This window comes from Labeo rohita, chromosome 13 (assembly GCF_022985175.1).
Source record: "Labeo rohita strain BAU-BD-2019 chromosome 13, IGBB_LRoh.1.0, whole genome shotgun sequence".
NCBI classification, from domain to species: Eukaryota; Metazoa; Chordata; class Actinopteri; order Cypriniformes; family Cyprinidae; genus Labeo; species Labeo rohita.
Genome location: NC_066881.1, coordinates 14,655,883 through 14,675,641, shown reverse-complemented (window position 1 = coordinate 14,675,641; position 19,759 = coordinate 14,655,883). Strand labels below are relative to the sequence as shown.

General features: G+C 35.6%; 1 protein-coding gene across 2 annotated transcripts in view; it reads right to left on the bottom strand.

The window, feature by feature from the left end:
* The window catches only part of atrnl1a (attractin-like 1a), a 318,119-nt gene that overhangs the window by 163,306 nt on the left and 135,054 nt on the right, over nt 1–19,759 (bottom strand). For both annotated transcript variants that reach the window (XM_051126138.1, XM_051126139.1), the window contains exon 21: nt 8,593–8,686. In XM_051126138.1, the coding sequence (XP_050982095.1) occupies nt 8,593–8,686 (94 nt within the window). The remainder of the gene's footprint in view (nt 1–8,592; nt 8,687–19,759) is intronic.

The window sequence follows — 19,759 nt, the reverse complement described above, 5'->3', positions numbered from 1 at the left end:
CACCACTGCAGTCTCTATGACACTATTTATGTGTTAGTATCCTGAAACTTTACATAACCTACAGGTAATTACCAAATATTTTGTAATCATCCACCTAATTTCTTTTGTGTACAATCTTGAGTTTATAAAATTTGTTAATAATCATAACACATGAAGGACAATATATCTTCTAGTGAAAGGATGGCACTTGGTAATTTTGCTTTTTTAACATTTGTGTATTAATATTTTTTTTATTATGTAGGGTCTGCAAAAATTGTACGGTGCATTTAACCAACTTAAAATCTATTGTGTTGTATCACATACACATGATAGAACACACTACTATCAACGGCCCAATGCAGCATCCAGATCAGGAGGATCCTGCCGAGAGGAAGTCTGTCTTTATGAACTGCTCCAACAGCACTACCTTTCCGTTCTCTACCGGCTTCTAAACGAGTACCACATCTTCGTCTCTCCCGCCGTGCTCAACAGACAGCTCAGCTCATTACAGGAAACAGGCTAAAACAGGCCATGGGCCACCTGCTAGCTCCTTCTCTTTCTCCCTTCAGTCTGTCTTTTTCTTGATCTGTCTTTCTCTCATTTTATTTTCTCACACTCTCTCACTCTGACTCTCGCCCTTGCTCGTGCTTTCAAACACAAAGACACAAAGCAACAAAGAGAAGAACCTTGAAAGGGACCTTGGTGTTCACTGTCTCGCAGACTTTAGAGACTCACTCACTTTCTGTCAGCCTCTCTATATATAACACTAGTTGGATTCCTTGTCATGTCGGGTTGACTGCTTTCAAAATAGCACAAAAAAAACAGTGACCCTACAGAGCCATAAGAAACAAACAAATGAGAGTGCTTTAATATCTCAGTTGTTTCTTCTAAATGGCAGTGCAATGACAGCAAATGGACACTTGTCTCCTGCAACAGATTTCAGAGAAAATTTTCAGAAGGGTCACGTGACACTGAAGACTTTAGTAATGATGCTGAAAATGTAGCTTTGGTCACAGGAATAAATTACATTTTTAAATATATTCAAATAGAAAGCAGTTAAGCAGTTAATATTTCACAATATTACCACTTTCAATCTATTTTGGATCAAATAAATGCAGGCTTAGTGAGAAGAGAATTCTTATCTTACTGTTCAAAAACTTTTGAGTGGTAGTGTATTTTCATGTTTTTTTGTTGTGTGGTACTCTGTAATATAACTGCTAAAAGCATGTTATCAACAGAGACAAAAGCAAAAAGGACACACATATTCACAGTTGTTGGGCCAGCTTACGCGGCTCATTTCACTGAACACACAAACAGGCACATCTGAAGATAAAATGGGACACGGATAAACATTCAGACCCAGAGCTCCATACGTAAACATCCAGACCCAAATACAAACCAAAATCAGTGCAGATACATTTTCATTAGGGGTGTAACGGTACACAGATGTCTAAGTTCGGTACGTACCTCGGTTCAATATGATTTCGGTACAACAGAAAAAAAAAACAAAAAAAAAAAACATATCTACTATGCTAGGTTTCTTTTCATTTATTTTAAACAGACAGTAGTACAAATTTAAAAAAAAAAATTCCACCTACATGTGAAAATACTAAATATTATATCAAATTAATGTCATATATAGGTTATAAAATCTGCAGTACATATATACATACAAGGAATAAATACTTGAAATATATTTAATTTAGTTAACTGATGATTGACAAGGGAAAAAAACTGTGCGACACATAATGTAGCTTATATTTGCTGAGTTTCAGTTCAGTTTTGTGACAGAAAGGAAACTCAAATGGCAGAAAGCGACATTCTATTTGTTTTTTGTTTAAGTTGATTTTGCTGGTATGAGGAAAGTTTAAGTAATCGCGCCGGCGCACACAAACACAAAACATATCAGTTCCAGGTTTCTAGCATTGCTAATTTGACAGCGCAGTTGGTGACAGCACAGTGAACCAAACGTCAGCACGCCCGCCTCACTGTATCACCGTCAGAACGCGACTGAGGTACAAAGTCTATAATTTACATAGTAAATAACAGTTCAGCATTTGGATGCATCGCAAATATGATAATATTAAGAAATATTTGGATTTGTGCCTAGTGAGAGAGGTAGGAAACAAGAACACAAAGCTTCATTTCGCAGACAGTTGAGTGCGAAAGTATGGAGTGAATTTTCCAGCGTTTTGCAAATAAACACAATCTGCTTTGCAAATAAAAACTTGACTTGAAACAAACGCAAAGTGATCTGCAAATACAAAACTCTATCTGAGAGAAAATGCAGTGGTATGGAGAAATATATGTATTGTGTGTTACAACTGGGAGACTCGTTTTTCCCTTTTTATGAGGAAACTTGGCTTGATTTTCTCACAAATGCATGCAGGCAGATTTTCTCACAAATGCAACTGAGCAACTTCCTGTTCCAAAAACAGCAGATGGCACTGTCAGTCCATTTACACTAGTCTTCTGAGACCCCAAACACCTATTTACCTTTTCTGGGAATACAGCAGACCAACATGAGTGGGGAACAGGTGAGTTTCTGACTTACTATGTCTATAATTAATCATTTAGATGTTTTCACAAAGCGATCCTATACTACAATGTCAGTGAAATTCACAATAAGTGCTGTAAAGTTGTTAACATGATTGATTAGGTCAAAAATCAGTAGTGACATGGCTAAACATTTAACAAGGCAGTCTTTCCCTATACAAACTGATCCATTTTCCGTATCCTCTGTTGGATCGTGGGATATAGAATATATACATATGTTGATACAATTGTTCAACATTCAAAACAACGCAGGAGTATAATTTGCAAAACGCTGGATTTGTTTGATGAATACTGGCACAAAATTCACTCCATACGCAAGCCTTTAAAGTACTCCTTTGTCAGTGAGAGACGCGTTCAGAATCAGCACATGATTACTGTCTAGTGGGCTTTGTTTTCAAGTGTGCAACACCTGGCATTCGCTGTTCTTCTGCCGGCAGTTATCAAACAGAGTTGCATTACTGCGGGCGCCCCCTTCTGGACTGATGGTAAATTGCCTGTATTTGTTGTAAGGCCTCATGCACTGAACCGAAATGCCCGTAGCGTGACGTTCGGTACAAATACATGTATCGTTACACCCCTAATTTTCATATCCATTTACAAATCTGCATGTAGACAGTAGTGGCTACACCAACAAGTCTGAGATGAATCCACCTGTGTGTCCAACAAACACTGCATGTTTCATCACTATTACATGCAGTCTAATTAAAAATGTAATTCACATTAGGAAGGAAGGTTGAAGCATTGTTACATGCTTAAAAAGACATGTGATTCAGCACTCAGGTTGTGCGTCTCAAATGCTCATCTGACATGGCTCGGGTTGGGTGAGTCACTGTCTTTAATCACTTCAGTGGTTCCCATGGTGATGTGAAAAGTACATGCAAGTGCTAGCCACTTTACGCAGGTAAACTTATTTGTGACTGTACGCAACAACATGTGAAAAGCAAAAACATATGGATACCTGGTTGATTTTAAAATGATTTCATGTTTATCATTGATTTTATGCATAAAAGCAGCATTCTGGATCATAACAAATCCAGTTTGAAGTTTGCATATAACAAGCTTGCACATGAATGTATTTCTATTATTTTGGTTTATGATGGTTTGGAGATGGTGTAGCTGGTAAAGTTGCACTTACTGGTCAAGTCAGTTAGGAGGCCTAATGGTATTACCTAGGGATGCACAATATTATCAGAACATTATCGGAATCGGCCGATAAAGGCTTCAAATGTAAACATCGGACGATTTGAAAAAAAATGCTGAAATGCCTTACCAATAAGACGAATAGCTCACATGTAGTCAGGGTGTGCTAGAAATAAGATCATGTCAGCAGTGTGGTCATTCTTCAAGTGAACTTCTACCTGAAAGGTGACTGCATTCATTTTGTTTTTTGGATCGCTGCATTTAATTTGAGAAAGTAAGAACAGAACGACACATCTGGCATGTGATAGAGTAAAAGTCAATAGCGCTTATAGCAGCAAAAGCCTCCCGTAGGTCCTAATGCCAGTCCGGAAAGGTGTTTTATTTATTTAGGGGGCGCTGTTAGCCTAGTTGCAATAAAATGACAGTAAAATACACAAATAACATTAAAGGAGAAGTTCACTTCCAGAACAAAAATTTAGAGATAACGTACTTTTTTACTCTACCCTTGTTATCCAAGATGTGCATGTCTTTCTTTCTTCAGTCATAAAGAAATTATGTTTTTTGAGAAAAACATTTCAGGATTTTTCTCTATATAATGGACTTCTATGGGCCCTGAATGTGAACTTCCAAAATGCAGTTTAAATTCAGCTTCAAACAATCCCAAATGCGGTTGTAAATGATCCTAGCCGAGGAAGAAGGGTCTTATAGCGAAACGATCGGTTATTTTCATTTAAAAAATACAATTTAAATACTTTTTAATCTCAAATGCTCATCTTGTCTTGCTGTGCCTGAACTGTTTTCTTCCCAGTTCAATACAGTCAGGGCACGGGTGTCTAAAGTCCGGCCCGCAGGCTAAATGTGGCCCGTGGATGAATTTCAAAGGGCCCGCAGGTTGTCTACTGAAATGTATTATATGTGGCCTGCCAAGCATAATTTACAAATCATGCTGTTTCTCAATGTCAACACAAGTGACAGTGCAACATTCTAGTGCAGATGTAGCCGTAAAACGTGAATGACAACAATTTTGTTAATTCATATGCCCTAACATTTGTTTAGTGCACAAGAATTCCTAAATGCACCAAAAGTGGAACAACGCGACTCGTTTAAACCGCGCCGCACATACCATTATTAGCTCTGCCTAGACAGCGCGAGCTCATAATAAATGCGTTTACTCGCTGACTGATCTCTATCAAACAACCACTAAAGAGTGCTGTGTCTGTGAGATTCCGTGAGAAGCATTTGAGTTTGGAGTAGAGGTCTCCAACAGCCTATAAACCACAGATGTCGCGGTTAAACAGCGCTGACATTCTCAACCACACTGTACGGAAAAATTATACACATCGTGTGACAACATTTCTGTTAGAATACTTACAATCCACATATCACCAATATTTACAATGGATTTACTCTATTAACACTAACTGTAACTGTGGTATTGTGGCAAAAATGTAGGATATTTATATCAAATTTTATTCTATTATTAATGCAGACGTACTGAATGTAATGTAAGGGAGTAATTAAACACAGGCCAAATTACAGATGTTTTTCTTATAAGCAGTTTTGCGCATTTATATTTAGAATAAATAAATGTGTTTATAGACCAGTGGTGTCCAATCGAATATAAGACTGCTGTGGGGTTGCCTATTTAAATGCTAAAGTTACAAATTGTGCCGTTTCATGGTGAGTGTGTTTTGTATTTATTTATACAAATGGTCAAAAATCAGGAAAACTTTAAATATCTAATATTTATTTGTGAATTATATTGTGTCATGTTTATCAAAATAAAACAAAAATACAGACCTGATATTTAAATAGGACAAGCTTATGTTCAACTTCATTATTGTATGTACAGGCACTGTATTAAGCAGTACATAAATTATTGAATTAAAATGCTTTGTTACCACATGTAAATGTCTAAAACGTTTGTTTATTTAAGAAATATATCAAACCAACTTATTCTAACTGCAATAAAGACACCAATCGTCTGGGCACACTCCATGCTGATAGCGTGACTAGCGCTTTACGATGCTGGCAGAAGTAAAAATACACTGCTTTGCGCCAGAACGGAAGTTGCGTAACGTCATTTGAAAAGGGTCTATTAACGGTTTTCGGGATGACGCCATGGCCTCGTCAAAGAAACGAAAAGTTGACAAAGAGGGTCAGAAATTTAATGAGCGATGGAAATTTGACTATTTTTTACTGAGAGTCGCAATTATTGCGTTTGCCTCATTTGCCAATTCTGTTATGAAAGAATAAAATGTGAAGAGGCATTACGAGACAAAGCTTGCAAACTCCTATCAGAGGTTCCTCGGCAGCAAACGAGAGGATAAAATTAAACAACTGGAAGCCTCTCTAGCTTCCCAGCATTCATCAGGACAAAAGAGTCAAATGAAAACATTACCAGAGCAAGCTATGAGATGGCGATCCTTATCGCTAAACATGGAAAACCTTTCTCTGAGGGTGAGTTTGTTCAAGAATGTGTAATGAAAATTGCTGAAACATCTGCCCAAATAAGAAGCAAGAGTTTGCAAGAAGAATAGAAGAAATATCATAAAAATACAAGTGACTGAACAAGGCTGTAATTTTGATAATTTATCTTTGGCCTGTGATGAGAGCGCTGATTGGAGAGGAATAGATAATGACCTGAACATCACAGAAGAACTGCTTCAGGCTCAAGGGACAGACACGAGGTGTGGATTTACTGCAGTGTGTCTCTGAAGCTATTGGTGACATGAAACCAGAAACCAGTTTTTTCTTTCTTCAGAGGGAAATAGGACAGTTTGTGGACGAAAAGGGTTATGAAATAAAAGAACTGTCTAACCCCAAGTGGCTTGCAGATGTGGCGTTTGTAACTGACATTACCAAACACCTGAATGCATTAAATGTCTTCAAGGAAAAGATGCAGTGGTGAGTCAGCTGTATTCTCACATCTTACAACTGTTCAAAAGACACCCGTCACAAAATGAATCCAACACCTCACATTTCCCTGCTCTGCAAGAGGTAATGGACTGTTTCCCACAGGAAACTTGTGGGAAAATATGCAAAAGCAACACCCTCTCTGCTGATTTTACCTGTCATTTTAAGGACTTTGCCATCATTGAGCAAGATATGCATCTCTTCTTGTCTCCTTTCTCAGTGGATCCTGTTGATGCTCCCCATGAACTGCAACTGGAGCTCATAGATTTGCAGTGTCATGATGACTTACGGCATCAGCAGCTCTCACTAACCGATTTTGATCGGCATCTAAATAAAGAGAAATTCCCCAAACTGTGAGCGTTTGCCAAGAGAATGCTGAGCCTCTTTGGGTCCACATACCTTTGCAAACAGGCGTTTTCGCTCATGAACTTAAACAAAAACCACCTGAGGTCCAGAATAACTGATCTGCGTGATATTTTCGGGTTGCTACTACAGCTGTCAAACCAGACCTCACAAATGTGCTGCAGTGCAGATCGCAGTACCATCCATCTCACTAAGCTGTTCAGTTTGCAGGTGACTGTTATGTTACAACCTGTTTACTGTTAATACTTTATTCTCCTGTACTTGTGGCCTACCAGGATTAGATTGAAAATGAAAAAACATTGATGGGAAAAAAAATTACATTTCAACGTGGTTGTGTGCTGCGATGCTTCGTGTTTGCTTGCTAAACCACTGAAATTTTGAAAGTTGAAGGTTTTTTTTTTCCTCGATCTCCATCACCAGTTTTGGATTTCTTTCTTCTGGGGAACACATTTTTTGCAGAGGACAAAGCTTTTCTGGATCAGAGAAAGCAAGACTTAAGAAAAAGCTTACTTTCTCTGGGGAATGCAATTTTTGGCAAGTAAAAGCAAAGATTCTGTGGGGAATGGAAAACATCTGCCAAAAATAAAATAAAATAAATAAAGAAATAAATATTTGTATATTCTTTCCTGGGGAAAAATGTAATGTTTTTCTAGAGAATGCAAACACTTTTGTCAGAGAACGCAAAACTTTTGCAAAAAAAGTTTAAAGTTTCTCGAGTGAATGGAAAAGTATTGAGAGTAATGAAAAGACACTTAAATATAATTTTCCACTCATCTAATTTTTTTCCATTCCATGGAAGAGTGCATGGGCAATTAAACAGAAGTCAAGCAACAGGAAATTATGTAACTCTTGAAGTTTACAGAGAAAATTCTTTTGGCTTAAATGGCAAATTATGGGAACGAAATAACACTATACTTAACTGGGTACCAGCATTTAAAAATAGTGTTTTCTAACTGGGGCCTATGAGTCATACCAGTGTACTGTAACAGAGTAAATACACCTACATGTACATCAGTTCCACTGCCTATGATGTGCTGCGTGAAACATCGACCTCGACCAAAACCAACAAACAAAGCAAATCCATCCATGCGGTTCAAGCATGCGTTTGAAGTTCGACTGCTTGTGTGCCATCTAACTCTCTACCCACGGGTCACATGAGTGGTATTTTAAAAAAGGGATAGAGGGTGTGTAGAAAAAGAGAAACTTTTGAGGACTATGTTTAAGTCCTAGGGAACTCATTACTGTTTAATACATTATCAGTGCCAGTGGTGGTGGTTCAGCCTGTTACAAATACATCCACACAGCACTCTGTCTTTATGGACCTCAGTACATACACACACACAGGGCACAGTGTCAGCCCCAAAAGTGCTATTCAAGCCACTGATAGTTCCCTTTGGAACTGAGAACAGGGGCTCGCTGACACAGCATAGTAGAGGTTGCCATTAAAATTAATGTCCTGGGATTAGAAAGACACTTAGGTGGGAATTAATAACAGAGAGGGTTAAACGTGTGAATAAAATGTGCTATGATGCTAATGAGAGCGTGATAATGTGAGGAAACTTTGTGTGTAGTTGAAGGTCTCATGTCTGACACTATCTGACTGACAGGCCAGGTGATAGGAAATGCAGTCATACTCACAGCTGGCATTGGTCCCCTTTGACCCCTTTAGTGGTACAGTAGCATTTTCCTGAACTGGAGTGGCAAACGTTGGCATGGTTGTTACATCTGCAGGCTGGAGAGAAGATAGGAGAAAGAGAGGAAGATTTTTAAAGAAATAGTTCAGGCAAAAATCAAACCTCTGTAATTTAATTACTCACTCATTGGAAAATTGGAGACTTTTCCCCCCATGTAATTACGATGAAAGCCTCAATGAAAACCGAAGCTTTTAGTAAGTAAAAAAAAAGTAGAAGTAGCCCATCAAAGTCTTCAAAAATTAGCGTGTGACGAACAGACCAAAAATCATTGTTCATTAATAATCCTCTCTTTCATTGTGCTGTTATAAAAGACTACATAGTACAAAGATTGTTCAATTGTATTATTTTAAAAAGCAGAAATTGCGTGGTGCAATAGACCGTTTGTGAGCAGACGTCACGTTACGTCACTTGCAGCTGCGCACGCATTGTAGTGGCAGAAAAAGAAAAACTGGTAACAAGAAATGGACAAAATCAATGGAATAAGAGAACAAATGTCTTGCTGTGCCTTTGGATTTCAGAATTGCAATGCAAAAAAAGATTTTTATAGAATACCATCATCATAGATGCCCTATGAAGCCACAGACTTAACTAATGAAACTTGAATTAAGTTCATTTAACCATAATACTTCTTCACTCTTCTCTTTCTGCCAAGAGGAAGAATAATCTCTTTTACAAGTATTCTACTTTTGTTCTTATTCTAAACAATTCTGAATTCAAATATCAGCTTTTCTACTTCTTGTGCTCTATCAGCTGTGTAATATTTCCATAATTAAAATTCTTTTCTATTCCGATGTTTCTGAAAATAAGGAGACATATGATGTCTTTAACTTTATTTGTATGATGGGTAAATATCATATTTACAAAGCAAGATACCTTGAATTTAAACCCAGCTGCAAAGTATTTGCTTCTGATCTACATTTATTATTGTCTTCACTTCCTCCTCCAATAAAAATGCTCTGAAGACATTTCATCAAAAACACAATATGAAAACATGCAGTTCACACTGGAAATTATAATGTATTACACAAAATATCTATTATCTAAATAATTATCTATTATTTTTTTAATAGATAATTTAAACATAATTTTACAATTTTAATCGCTTAATTCTAACTTTTTTTCTTGCATCTGCAAGTTTATATTGGCAAATTCAGCCATTATAACTCACAATTCCCTGTTTATTTCTCACAATTCTCATTTCACCTCAGAAGAAAAAAGTGTGAATTGTGAGATATAGACTGGAAATTACACTTTTTACTCATTAATTCCATGGCTTTCATAGACTGCTACTGCAATTCACGCTTAGGACTGCTCACCATTATTGGCTGCAACTGAAATATAGACCTTTTTAACATTATTTGAGTGTAGGAAAACATTTATTAGACAGCTAATGTCAGATATTATTGCCAATTTGAAATATATTATTGAAATGGTAGTTTGGCAAGCAGTTTTTGTGATTTATTTATTCTAGTAGATTTAGTCTTGCATGCCGCGAAATAACTCACTGGAGGCACTGCAAATATGGCCACCAAAGAAACATAACTTTCCTTACAAAGGACTTTGCTGTTATTCCCTAAAACCAGATTTTATTGAGTTTATGAGAACTGTCCAGTTATTTGGACTGGATCAAATGATTCATAGAGAAAATCCGACTTTAAAAGAATAATTCATTCGTAAATGGGACATCGCTGCTTCTCTCAATTTGGATGAACTGTTCCCATAAGTGGAACTACAACAGTCTCAAAATAAACAGGGCTCAGTTTGCATTTAAACATGATTAATGTGACAATTTTAACCTAAACCTGAGCCTACATCTCTGGGACTAGTGTTCCATTTTCTCATTACAGATGCAATTCTCATTAAAGGTTATCAGACAGTAATATCAGAAGGAAACCACATACACAAACAAACAGAGTTTAACACAGTGCAGCAGAGACTATTATTCAACAGAGAGAGTTCATTAAGTAGATTAGCATCACAGAGGTGAGGCTCCTGAACAAGCAAGATTATTCCATTTTCCACAACCCAAAAAGATCCAAATAGCAAATGGCCAAAATAAACCATTTGATGTGTGGTTTAGTGGCTAATGCCCTCTGAGGTACATGCCATTTTGGATAAAAGTGTTTGTCAAATCACTAATTACTAGACTTATTATAAGTTCTGGGAAGGTAACTGTTTGGTTGCAATTTCAACTCACAAGAAAGACAGTCCTACTCAACCTTCACTTGCTGTAGGTATGACTGCCATGGTTATTAAAACTTTTGACTTTTCATGTCATTCATGATACCTAGATATTTGTTTATAAAACATTTTAAAAACATGCTTAATATTTGGTAGCACACCCTTTAGAAAAAATAACTGACATTAATTGCTTGCATCAGTTAATTTCTTACATCTCTTTTCTGAAATTCTAAACCAGTCTTCTTTTGCCAACTGCTCTAGTTCTTTCAAATTTGAAGAGTTTCTTTCTTTCAACTGCTGTTTTGAGATCTCTCCATAGGTGTTCTATTGGATTTAGATCTGGACTCACTGCTGACCACTTCAGAATTCTCCAGAACTTGTCTTTGTCATTTTTGGATGCTTTTTCAGATTTGCAATGATTCTTTATGGTGTTCATGAAATGTCTGCAAAATACCTTCCCCAATGGTCATGTAAAACAACACCCCTATTACCTTGTCAAAACAGTTCTGCTCTACTGCTCACTCCACCCCTCTTTTCTGTTTTGTGTGTGTGTGTGTGTACTTGTTTTTGCTACATTGTGGGGACCAAATGTCCCCACAAGGATAGTAAAACCTGAAATTTTTGACATTGTGGGGACCGGCCTGCGGTCTTTAACAATGTTAAAAAATGATTAAAAATAGTAAATGATGTTTATCTGAAAGTGTAACGATGCAAACATGTTTTCTGTGAGGGCTAGGTTTAGGGTTAGGGTTGGGTTAGGGGATAGACAATATCGTTTGGTCAGTATAAAATGTATAGAAGTCTATGGAAAGTCCCCACAATTCACAAAAACAAACATGTGTGTGTGTGTGTGTGTGTGTGTGTGTGTGTGTGTGTGTGTGTGTGTGTGTGTGTGTGTGTGTATTTGGTGGCGCATTACCATTAAAAACAAAACTAATCCACTGTGTCCGCAGTGGCTCTGATGTCAGAAGAAAATCCAGCTACAAAACACCTGCACTGTTTATGAGACATTGTTGTCGCTACAGCTCCTTGAGTGCGGAGAATATGGCGGGCAGCGTACAACTGGCAACTGGCGGAAATAGGGACAGTTCGTCAGCGTTCGTGGGCGGAGCCTGATCAGTATGATGTCATACTGCACAGAAAATCAAAACGGCTTGAAAACTGAGACTGTTTAGTCTTTTTAACCTTACATTGTGGGATTAAAAAAAAGGAATTAATGGATTTTTATCGTTGTAGGGTGGTTGTGTCCACACACTGCTAAGACATTTATATTCAAACACCATGTAAAAGTTATTTTTGCATCCAATCTCCCCTTTTTTGAAGTATGCTTTGGATAATTTTTTTGCTCTAAGAGCCATGACCTTTGACGGAGACGCAGCTTTCTGACATTGGGCCCTACACTGTGCCCCAGAATTCTCTGGCAGTTTTAAGATTTCATAATGCCATGTACACAGTCAAGACATCCAGTGCCTGAAGCAGCAAAGCAACCGCAAAACATCAGTGAACCTCCACCATGTTTGACTGTAGGGACCTTGTTCTTTTCTTTGAAAGCCTTGTATTGTTTTCTGCAAACAGTAGAATGATGTGCTTCACCAAAAAGAGCTATTTTAGTCTCATCTGTTCACAGGACTTTCTCCCAGAAGGATTTTGGCTTCCTCAGGTAAGTTTTGGCAAACTTAGGTTTGGCTTTTTTATGTGTCTGTTAGCAGTGGGTTCCTCCTGGGTCTCCATAATGTCACTTTTCATTCAAATGGCGATGCATAGTGCAAGCTAACACTGTTGTACTCTGTTGCCTGCAAGTCAGCTTGAATTTGTCTAGAAGTTGATCAAGGTCTCTAAAAATAGATTTTTGTATCCTCAAAGGATTAGTTCACTTCCACAATACAAATTTCCTAATAATTTACTCACCCCCATGTCATCCAAGATATTCATGTCTTTCTTTCTTCAGTCGAAAAGACATTAAGGTTTCATTTTTCCATATAGTGGACCTCAATGGGAACCAATGGGTTGAAAGTCCAAATTGCAGTTTAATGCAGCTTCAATGGGCTCTACACAATCCCAGCCAAAAAATAAGGCTCTTATGTAGTAAATGATCAGTCATTTTCTAAAAACAAATGTATATATGCGCTTTTTAACCACAAATGCTTGTCTTGCACTAGCTCAACTTCATGCATAACGTAGTCAAGTTGTAAAGGTCACACGTGATGGAGTACAGGAGTACCGACCCAGTGTTTACAAAGCGAATGTGCAAAGAAAGTCAAACACCTATTAAAAAAAGGTAAAACAGCGTTGGTTAACAATTTTGAAGTTAAAGGAGAAAACTATATGGACTTTCACCCGACCCCACCATTTTGAACCGGAGTACACAGGCGAAGAACTAACCATGCGTGACCTTTCCAACCTTATTAAATAATGTGTAAAGTTGAAGACGTGCATTGCAGAGCTAGTGAAAGATTTGCATTTGAATCCTCCATTTATTTTTGACTGAAGAAAAAAAGACATGAACAGCTTGGATGACATGGGGTGAGTAAATTATAAGGATTTTTTTATTCTGCAAATGAACTAATCCTTTAAGATTCTCAATGCTTTTCCACAATTTTTGGTTGTCAAATCCTCAAACAATTCTTTGCTCTTTTTTTTCTTCTCCATGTTCAGTATGGTACACGCAGACACAAAACACAAAGTTAGGTCAACTTTTCTGCATTTTAACTGGCTGCAAGTGTGATTTCTATATTGCCAGCCCCTGTCAATTGCTACAGGTAAGTGTAATTACAAAATTAAAGGACCATCATATGCTTGAAATAAAAGACAAACAAAAGAAATAAACATGAGAATACCAAAGCATTTGTAATTGCAACAATTTTCTGGGACAAGTACTTCATCTGACAGAAATACAATAGTTATAATATAGACAAGATTCAAAATAAGGGATTTCCTCACCGAATTTATTGTGGACAAGGTGAAAATCTTAAGTTTGATTGCTTAAAAAACAAATAACACACCTGCCTGCGACAGCCACGGTTGACTAAAGTGTCTGTTGAATGACTGCATAACAAGTATCTGAGGGTTTTTACAGCTAAGGATGCAGGTGTTTGTCAGGACATTCATCAGCTTCTCAGAACAATGACACAGAGGTGACTGCACACTGTGATGAGGTGAGGCTGTTTATGTTGATCTAGTCACATGTCTTTATGCTGTACGCATTAATGAGCTTGTTTAATGACTGAGTAATTTGTAGAGTATGGCTGTATTAGTAACACTACATGTCGAGCCATCTCCGGTATACAACTGATGTCAGCACATTCCACTTGCCTTAAACTCCCCCTCCACCCAGAGTGTCATATTATACAATGCCATTAGACTATAAAATGAACTGGCTGCCTTTACGGAGCGACCCTGCATGAAAATGTTTTTCATTGACTTGTTTAAATAGCATGGGATGGCTCTCCCAGTCAGAGATTTTATTTGGATCCAGATACAGCCGTAAAAAGGGCTGTCACATTTCTAAATAAAATAAATAAAGAGCAACAAAGAGAGAGAAGAAAAGAACACAGGCTTTTTATCAAGAGGCTTTACAGCTTGTTGGCTTTTTATCTGCAGGTCTGTTCTTTACACAACTCTCTGTTCAAATTCCCCCAGCATGCACTGCAATCGCTCTTTCATTCCAGCCAACAAGAGACAATTGACAAAGGAAAACATTCATTTTTACCACTCAAAAGATTTTATTGGTGTTGTCTGCTAAGTGAATCACTATTATGGCTGTTCAGACTTCGTGTTAAAGGGTTTTTTGGACTTGAAAAAAATAAGAGACTTATACTTTTCTAAAGATTCAGACTTATGATTTTTGCCTGGCAATCAGTTACACCATTTGATATAATCAATGAAGCTTTTATAATAATAAAGTTATAACCTAACAATTACATCATTATATTTCTATTCCAATCCATTTTTTGAAATATAAACATTTAAATGGTAGCTGTCATAAAAACTTGATAAACAGATTTATCAAGATAAATATTGAAGAACAATATAAAATTATAATGAATGTTATATGGTGTATATATTGTGACCCTCGACAACAAAACCAGTCTTAAGTAGCACGGGTATATTTGTAGCCATAGCCAAAAATACAGTGTGTGGGTCAAAATGATTGATTTTTCTTTTTTGTCAAAAATCATTAGGATAGGATTTTTTGTTTTAGGTTCAAAAAAAAAAATCATTAGGATATTAAGTAAAGATCATGTTCCATAAAGATATTTTGTAAATTTCCTACTGTAAATATATCAAAGTCAAATTTTTAAGAACTTTATTTGGACAACTTTAAAGGCAATTTTCTCAATATTTAGATTTTTTGCACCCTCAGACTCCAGATTTTCAGATAGTTGTATCTCGGTCTATCCTAACAAACCATACATCAATGAAAAGTTTATTTATTCACCTTTCATATGATATATAATTCTCAATTTCGAAAAATTGACTCTTACGACTGGTTTTGTGGTCCAGGGTCATATTTAGCAAAATGCTCTACTCCAGAGTTCATTTTTCTAGCTGATTAATGTTTTTATTGTCAACAAAGGTAAACAAAAAAACATGTAAAATATCTATTGGTAAGTAGTAAAATATTTATTTAAGAGTTGTAGACCTTTCCAACTATACAGTCATGGCCAAAAATATTGGCACCCTTGCAATTCTGTCAGAAAATGCAACCCTTCTCTCAGAAAATTGTTGCAGTTCCAAATGTTTTGGTACTTTTTTTTTTGCTTGCATTGGAACAACACAAAAAATGCACTGGACAAAATTATTGGCACCCTTAACTTAATATTTGGAAGCACCCCCTTTGAAAATAATAATTGAAATCAATGCTTCCTATAACCATGAATGAGTTTCTTACACCTCTACTGGAATTTTGGACCACTCTTCTTTTGCAAACTGCTCCAGGTCATTCAGATTTCGGTAAAAGTGAGGTTACGTGACATTGTTTACAAGCTGTTATATTGAAGTAGTACACCGATTTTGGTAAGTTCTACTCTTTCATTCATGTTTATTTCATGCTGCAACTAGTTTAAGTGGAGGAGACGATCAGTTCACGTGTGCTTCACGCTCCCGCTTCTCTTGAGCTGAGGCGCTACAGCAATTGCTCCACATGAAACAGCACCAAAACAGCATTTATTGTTTGAATATTGCAAAAAATGGTCAGAATTTGAAATCTGAGACTTTGTTTCATATCAGAAGTAAATTTAAATATATGGAATCTGAGGGTGCAAAAAAAATCTAAACAGTGAGAGGATCGCCTTTAAAGTTGTCCAAATGAAGTTCTTAACAATGGAAATTACTAATCAAAAATTACGTTTTTATATATTTAAAGTAAGAAATTTACAAAATATCTTCATGGAACATGATCTTTACTTAATTTCCTAATGATTTTAAAAATAAAAATCAATAATTTTGACCCATACAATATATTTTGGGCTATTTCTACAAATATAACCCAACGACTTAAGACTGGTTTTGTGGTCCAGGGTCACATATGTGGCTGTTTTCTTTTTGAATATATTTAAAAATATGTTTTCATTTTATATTTTAAAATTAATATTTTATTTGAAAAAGAATTTTATATATTTTAATATGAATACTTTTATTATATTTTAATTTAATATATTTTCTTTAGATATTAAAAAAAAATAATTATATATTTTAAAAGCTGAATTTTCTAGCATCATTACTCCAGTTTTGACTGTCGCATGACCAATAAAGGTTCTCATATGTTGATTAGGTCCTTTAAAAAAAAAAAAAAAAAAGAACCTTATTGTCATCTCCATTGTTGAAAGCAGTTGCTTATTTTAGTGGAAAACATGATCATTTTTTTTTCAGGACTGTTACAAAATAAATAAAAATTGTATTGTATTGTATTGTATTGTATTGTATTGTATTATATTATATTATATTACCCTGGTTTTCTGCAGAAAATTTACAAAATGTATTTTTTAATTATACAGACTTCAGTGTAGTTTGATGCAGGACAAAATACTAGCACATATTACAGGGACAGTTCACCCAAAAATTTTAATTACCAATTGATTTACTCACCCTCAAGCCATATGACTCTCTTTTTTCAGACAAATACAACTGGGGTTACATTAAAAAAAGTTCTGGCTCTTCCATGCTTTATAATAACAGTGAACAGGGTTTAAAATATTCCAATAAGTGCATCCATCCATCATAAAAATGACTCCACACGTTGTTGGGGTTTAATAAATGCCTTCTGAAGCAAACTGATGTATTTGTGCAAGAAAAATATCCATATTTAGAACTTTATTAACTGTAATCTCTAGTTTCCGCTAACAGACGTATGCATGTATGCATTCCAGCCGAAGATGTATGTAACGTCATTATACGGCGTAGAAAATTCAAAACATTTTTAATATAACTCCAATTGTATTCGTCTGACAAAAGAAAGTCATGTACACCTAGGATGGCTTGAGGTTGAGTAAATCAAGGGGTAATTTTCATTTTTGGGTGAACTATCCCTTTAAAAACAATCATTAGGCAGCACAGCAACATAAAAGGCTTCAAATCTGCCAGTATAACGACAAGGCGATGCATACACATTATTCTCACAATGAGCTCAAACATGTACATGCATGTCTATACACATTATGCATATGTGTGCATTTGTGCATCAGCATGCGTGTCATTTTGACAGGACTGTGGGGACAGGCTGCCGCAGAGTGTCGGTGGCTCCGCCGTGCGTGCTGCAAAAAGATTTATAGCTAAATTATGATGTGTAAAATGTACTCACATTATAGCAGAGGAACAGCGCTGCCTGGAGCTGCTGTTTCAGCACTTACTCTGAAAGCGATGGACTACAAACACACACTCACAACCACACGTAGGCACATGCGCACACGTACACGTACGCTCTCTCATAAATATTTCTGCCAAAAGCCATTTAGGCCGTGGAAATGACAAAACACACACTCGCAAACCCCCTTACAATGAAAGTAGTTACCTAACCATGTCTAACAAAACTTTTTCATAACGTACACAAACATTAGCATATATCTGACATGCTTCATTTAGATCCACAATAAAACTTAATGAAAGAAAGGAAATAAATATGAAAATAAAGGGAGACAGAAGAGATAAACTCATATTTGTATGCAAACAGACCGTGGAACATAAGTGACAAAACCAGAGTGAAGGCTTTCATAAATCCTCACAAACAGATGCACACACACTAACACACACAGATGACATTAAAGCTGATGGAAGTTAAACCAGTCTTGAAAGGAACACGGCTCAGACGCAATTCATTCTGAGTTTACGACTGGCTGAAAGTCAAATCTGATCATGCAAAAAGGGTATTTGGGTTTTACTCCTTAATTCTCACCTCTTGCAATGTCCTCCCCCCAAAAAAATATTTTTTAAGCCAGAATGATTAATAATTTTCACTATAAAAAGTGCAGAGCTTCCTTGTATTTTTCCCTTGACTTCCTGCTCACTCTCTTTCTTACTCACCAATTAGATGAACTGAACCCTAAATAAGGTTACTCATTCCTGGCTTGTTTGAGGGCTCAGCAGTGCTTCATTAACACCCTCTTATTCATATTTATATGGATAAGATAATATAGCTTACACACTGCATGCCCATAATTTCTAGGAACTGTAATTTAACTCTAAATGTAATATTCCCGTGTCTGACGCAAATATGACAATAGGAGTTGAGTCACTTTTATATAAAGTACACATACTGTATAGTCGTAATGGCAGAAGCCACAGCCATTCTGAGTAAATTGGTTCCAGGTAAGTGTTTCTCCACTCACCTCTATGGGGTAGAGGGTTTTAATTAATGGATAGGAAGGTGAGGATGGTGCTGTGGCCCTCATGACCTCTGTTGTCAGCTCACAGTGATGTGCTACTACCCTGAGCCAAATACAGCAGATGCTGCCAGCCGACTCCATGGAGACATCGCAAAGACTGAGCCACTGTACAGGGACATTAGGAGCTAAAGGACACATACAGTCTTAGTGTACTATACTGCCAGTGAAACGCTGTTCAAACATATACACAGATACATAATACACATGAAGCAGTAGTCTTATCAAGAAAATAAAATAAAACATAAAATAAAAAATTTAAATGTGTTTTATATATTATAGCAGCTTCATATGGTATTTCTTAGGCCATGTATCAATTTTATTATATTATTATTATTACTATTATTATTAGTGTTCTTGTTGTTGTTTTGAGATCACAAAATACATGCTAGTAAAAGACACACACATAATAATTAATACTATAATATTTATAATTAATTATAAATATTAACATGTAATAATATTAACATGTATTTATATAAAAATATATACAATAAAATATAAAAAATATATACAAATTAATACAATAATAATAATCTTTGATATAAACATTATGTAATAATTATTTTGTGATAATAATTTAGTATTTTTAATGTAACTATTATTTTAATATTTTTATAATTGTATGAATTTTATTATAAAAATGTTTATTATTTATATACACACTAGTCTTTTTTGTGTATTAGTATCTTTTTCAATTATTAAAGTAAATTATTAAAGTAAAAATAATTAATAATATTATAATCTTTATAATTAATTATCATTGATAAAATATATGTATTAATATCAGTATTATTATTATTATTATTATCAGAATATTCATAGATAAATACATAAAATATAAAAGATAAATATATAATAAAATATATAAAATATTATTATTATTATTATTATTATTATTAATCGTTGATATAAACCGTATGTAATATCTATTTTGTGATAAGCAAAACAATAATTTTGCAATTTTAATGTAATTTTATTTCAATACATTAATCATTTTATGTATTTTAATATAAAAATGTTAATTTATATATACACTAGTATTTTTACTAC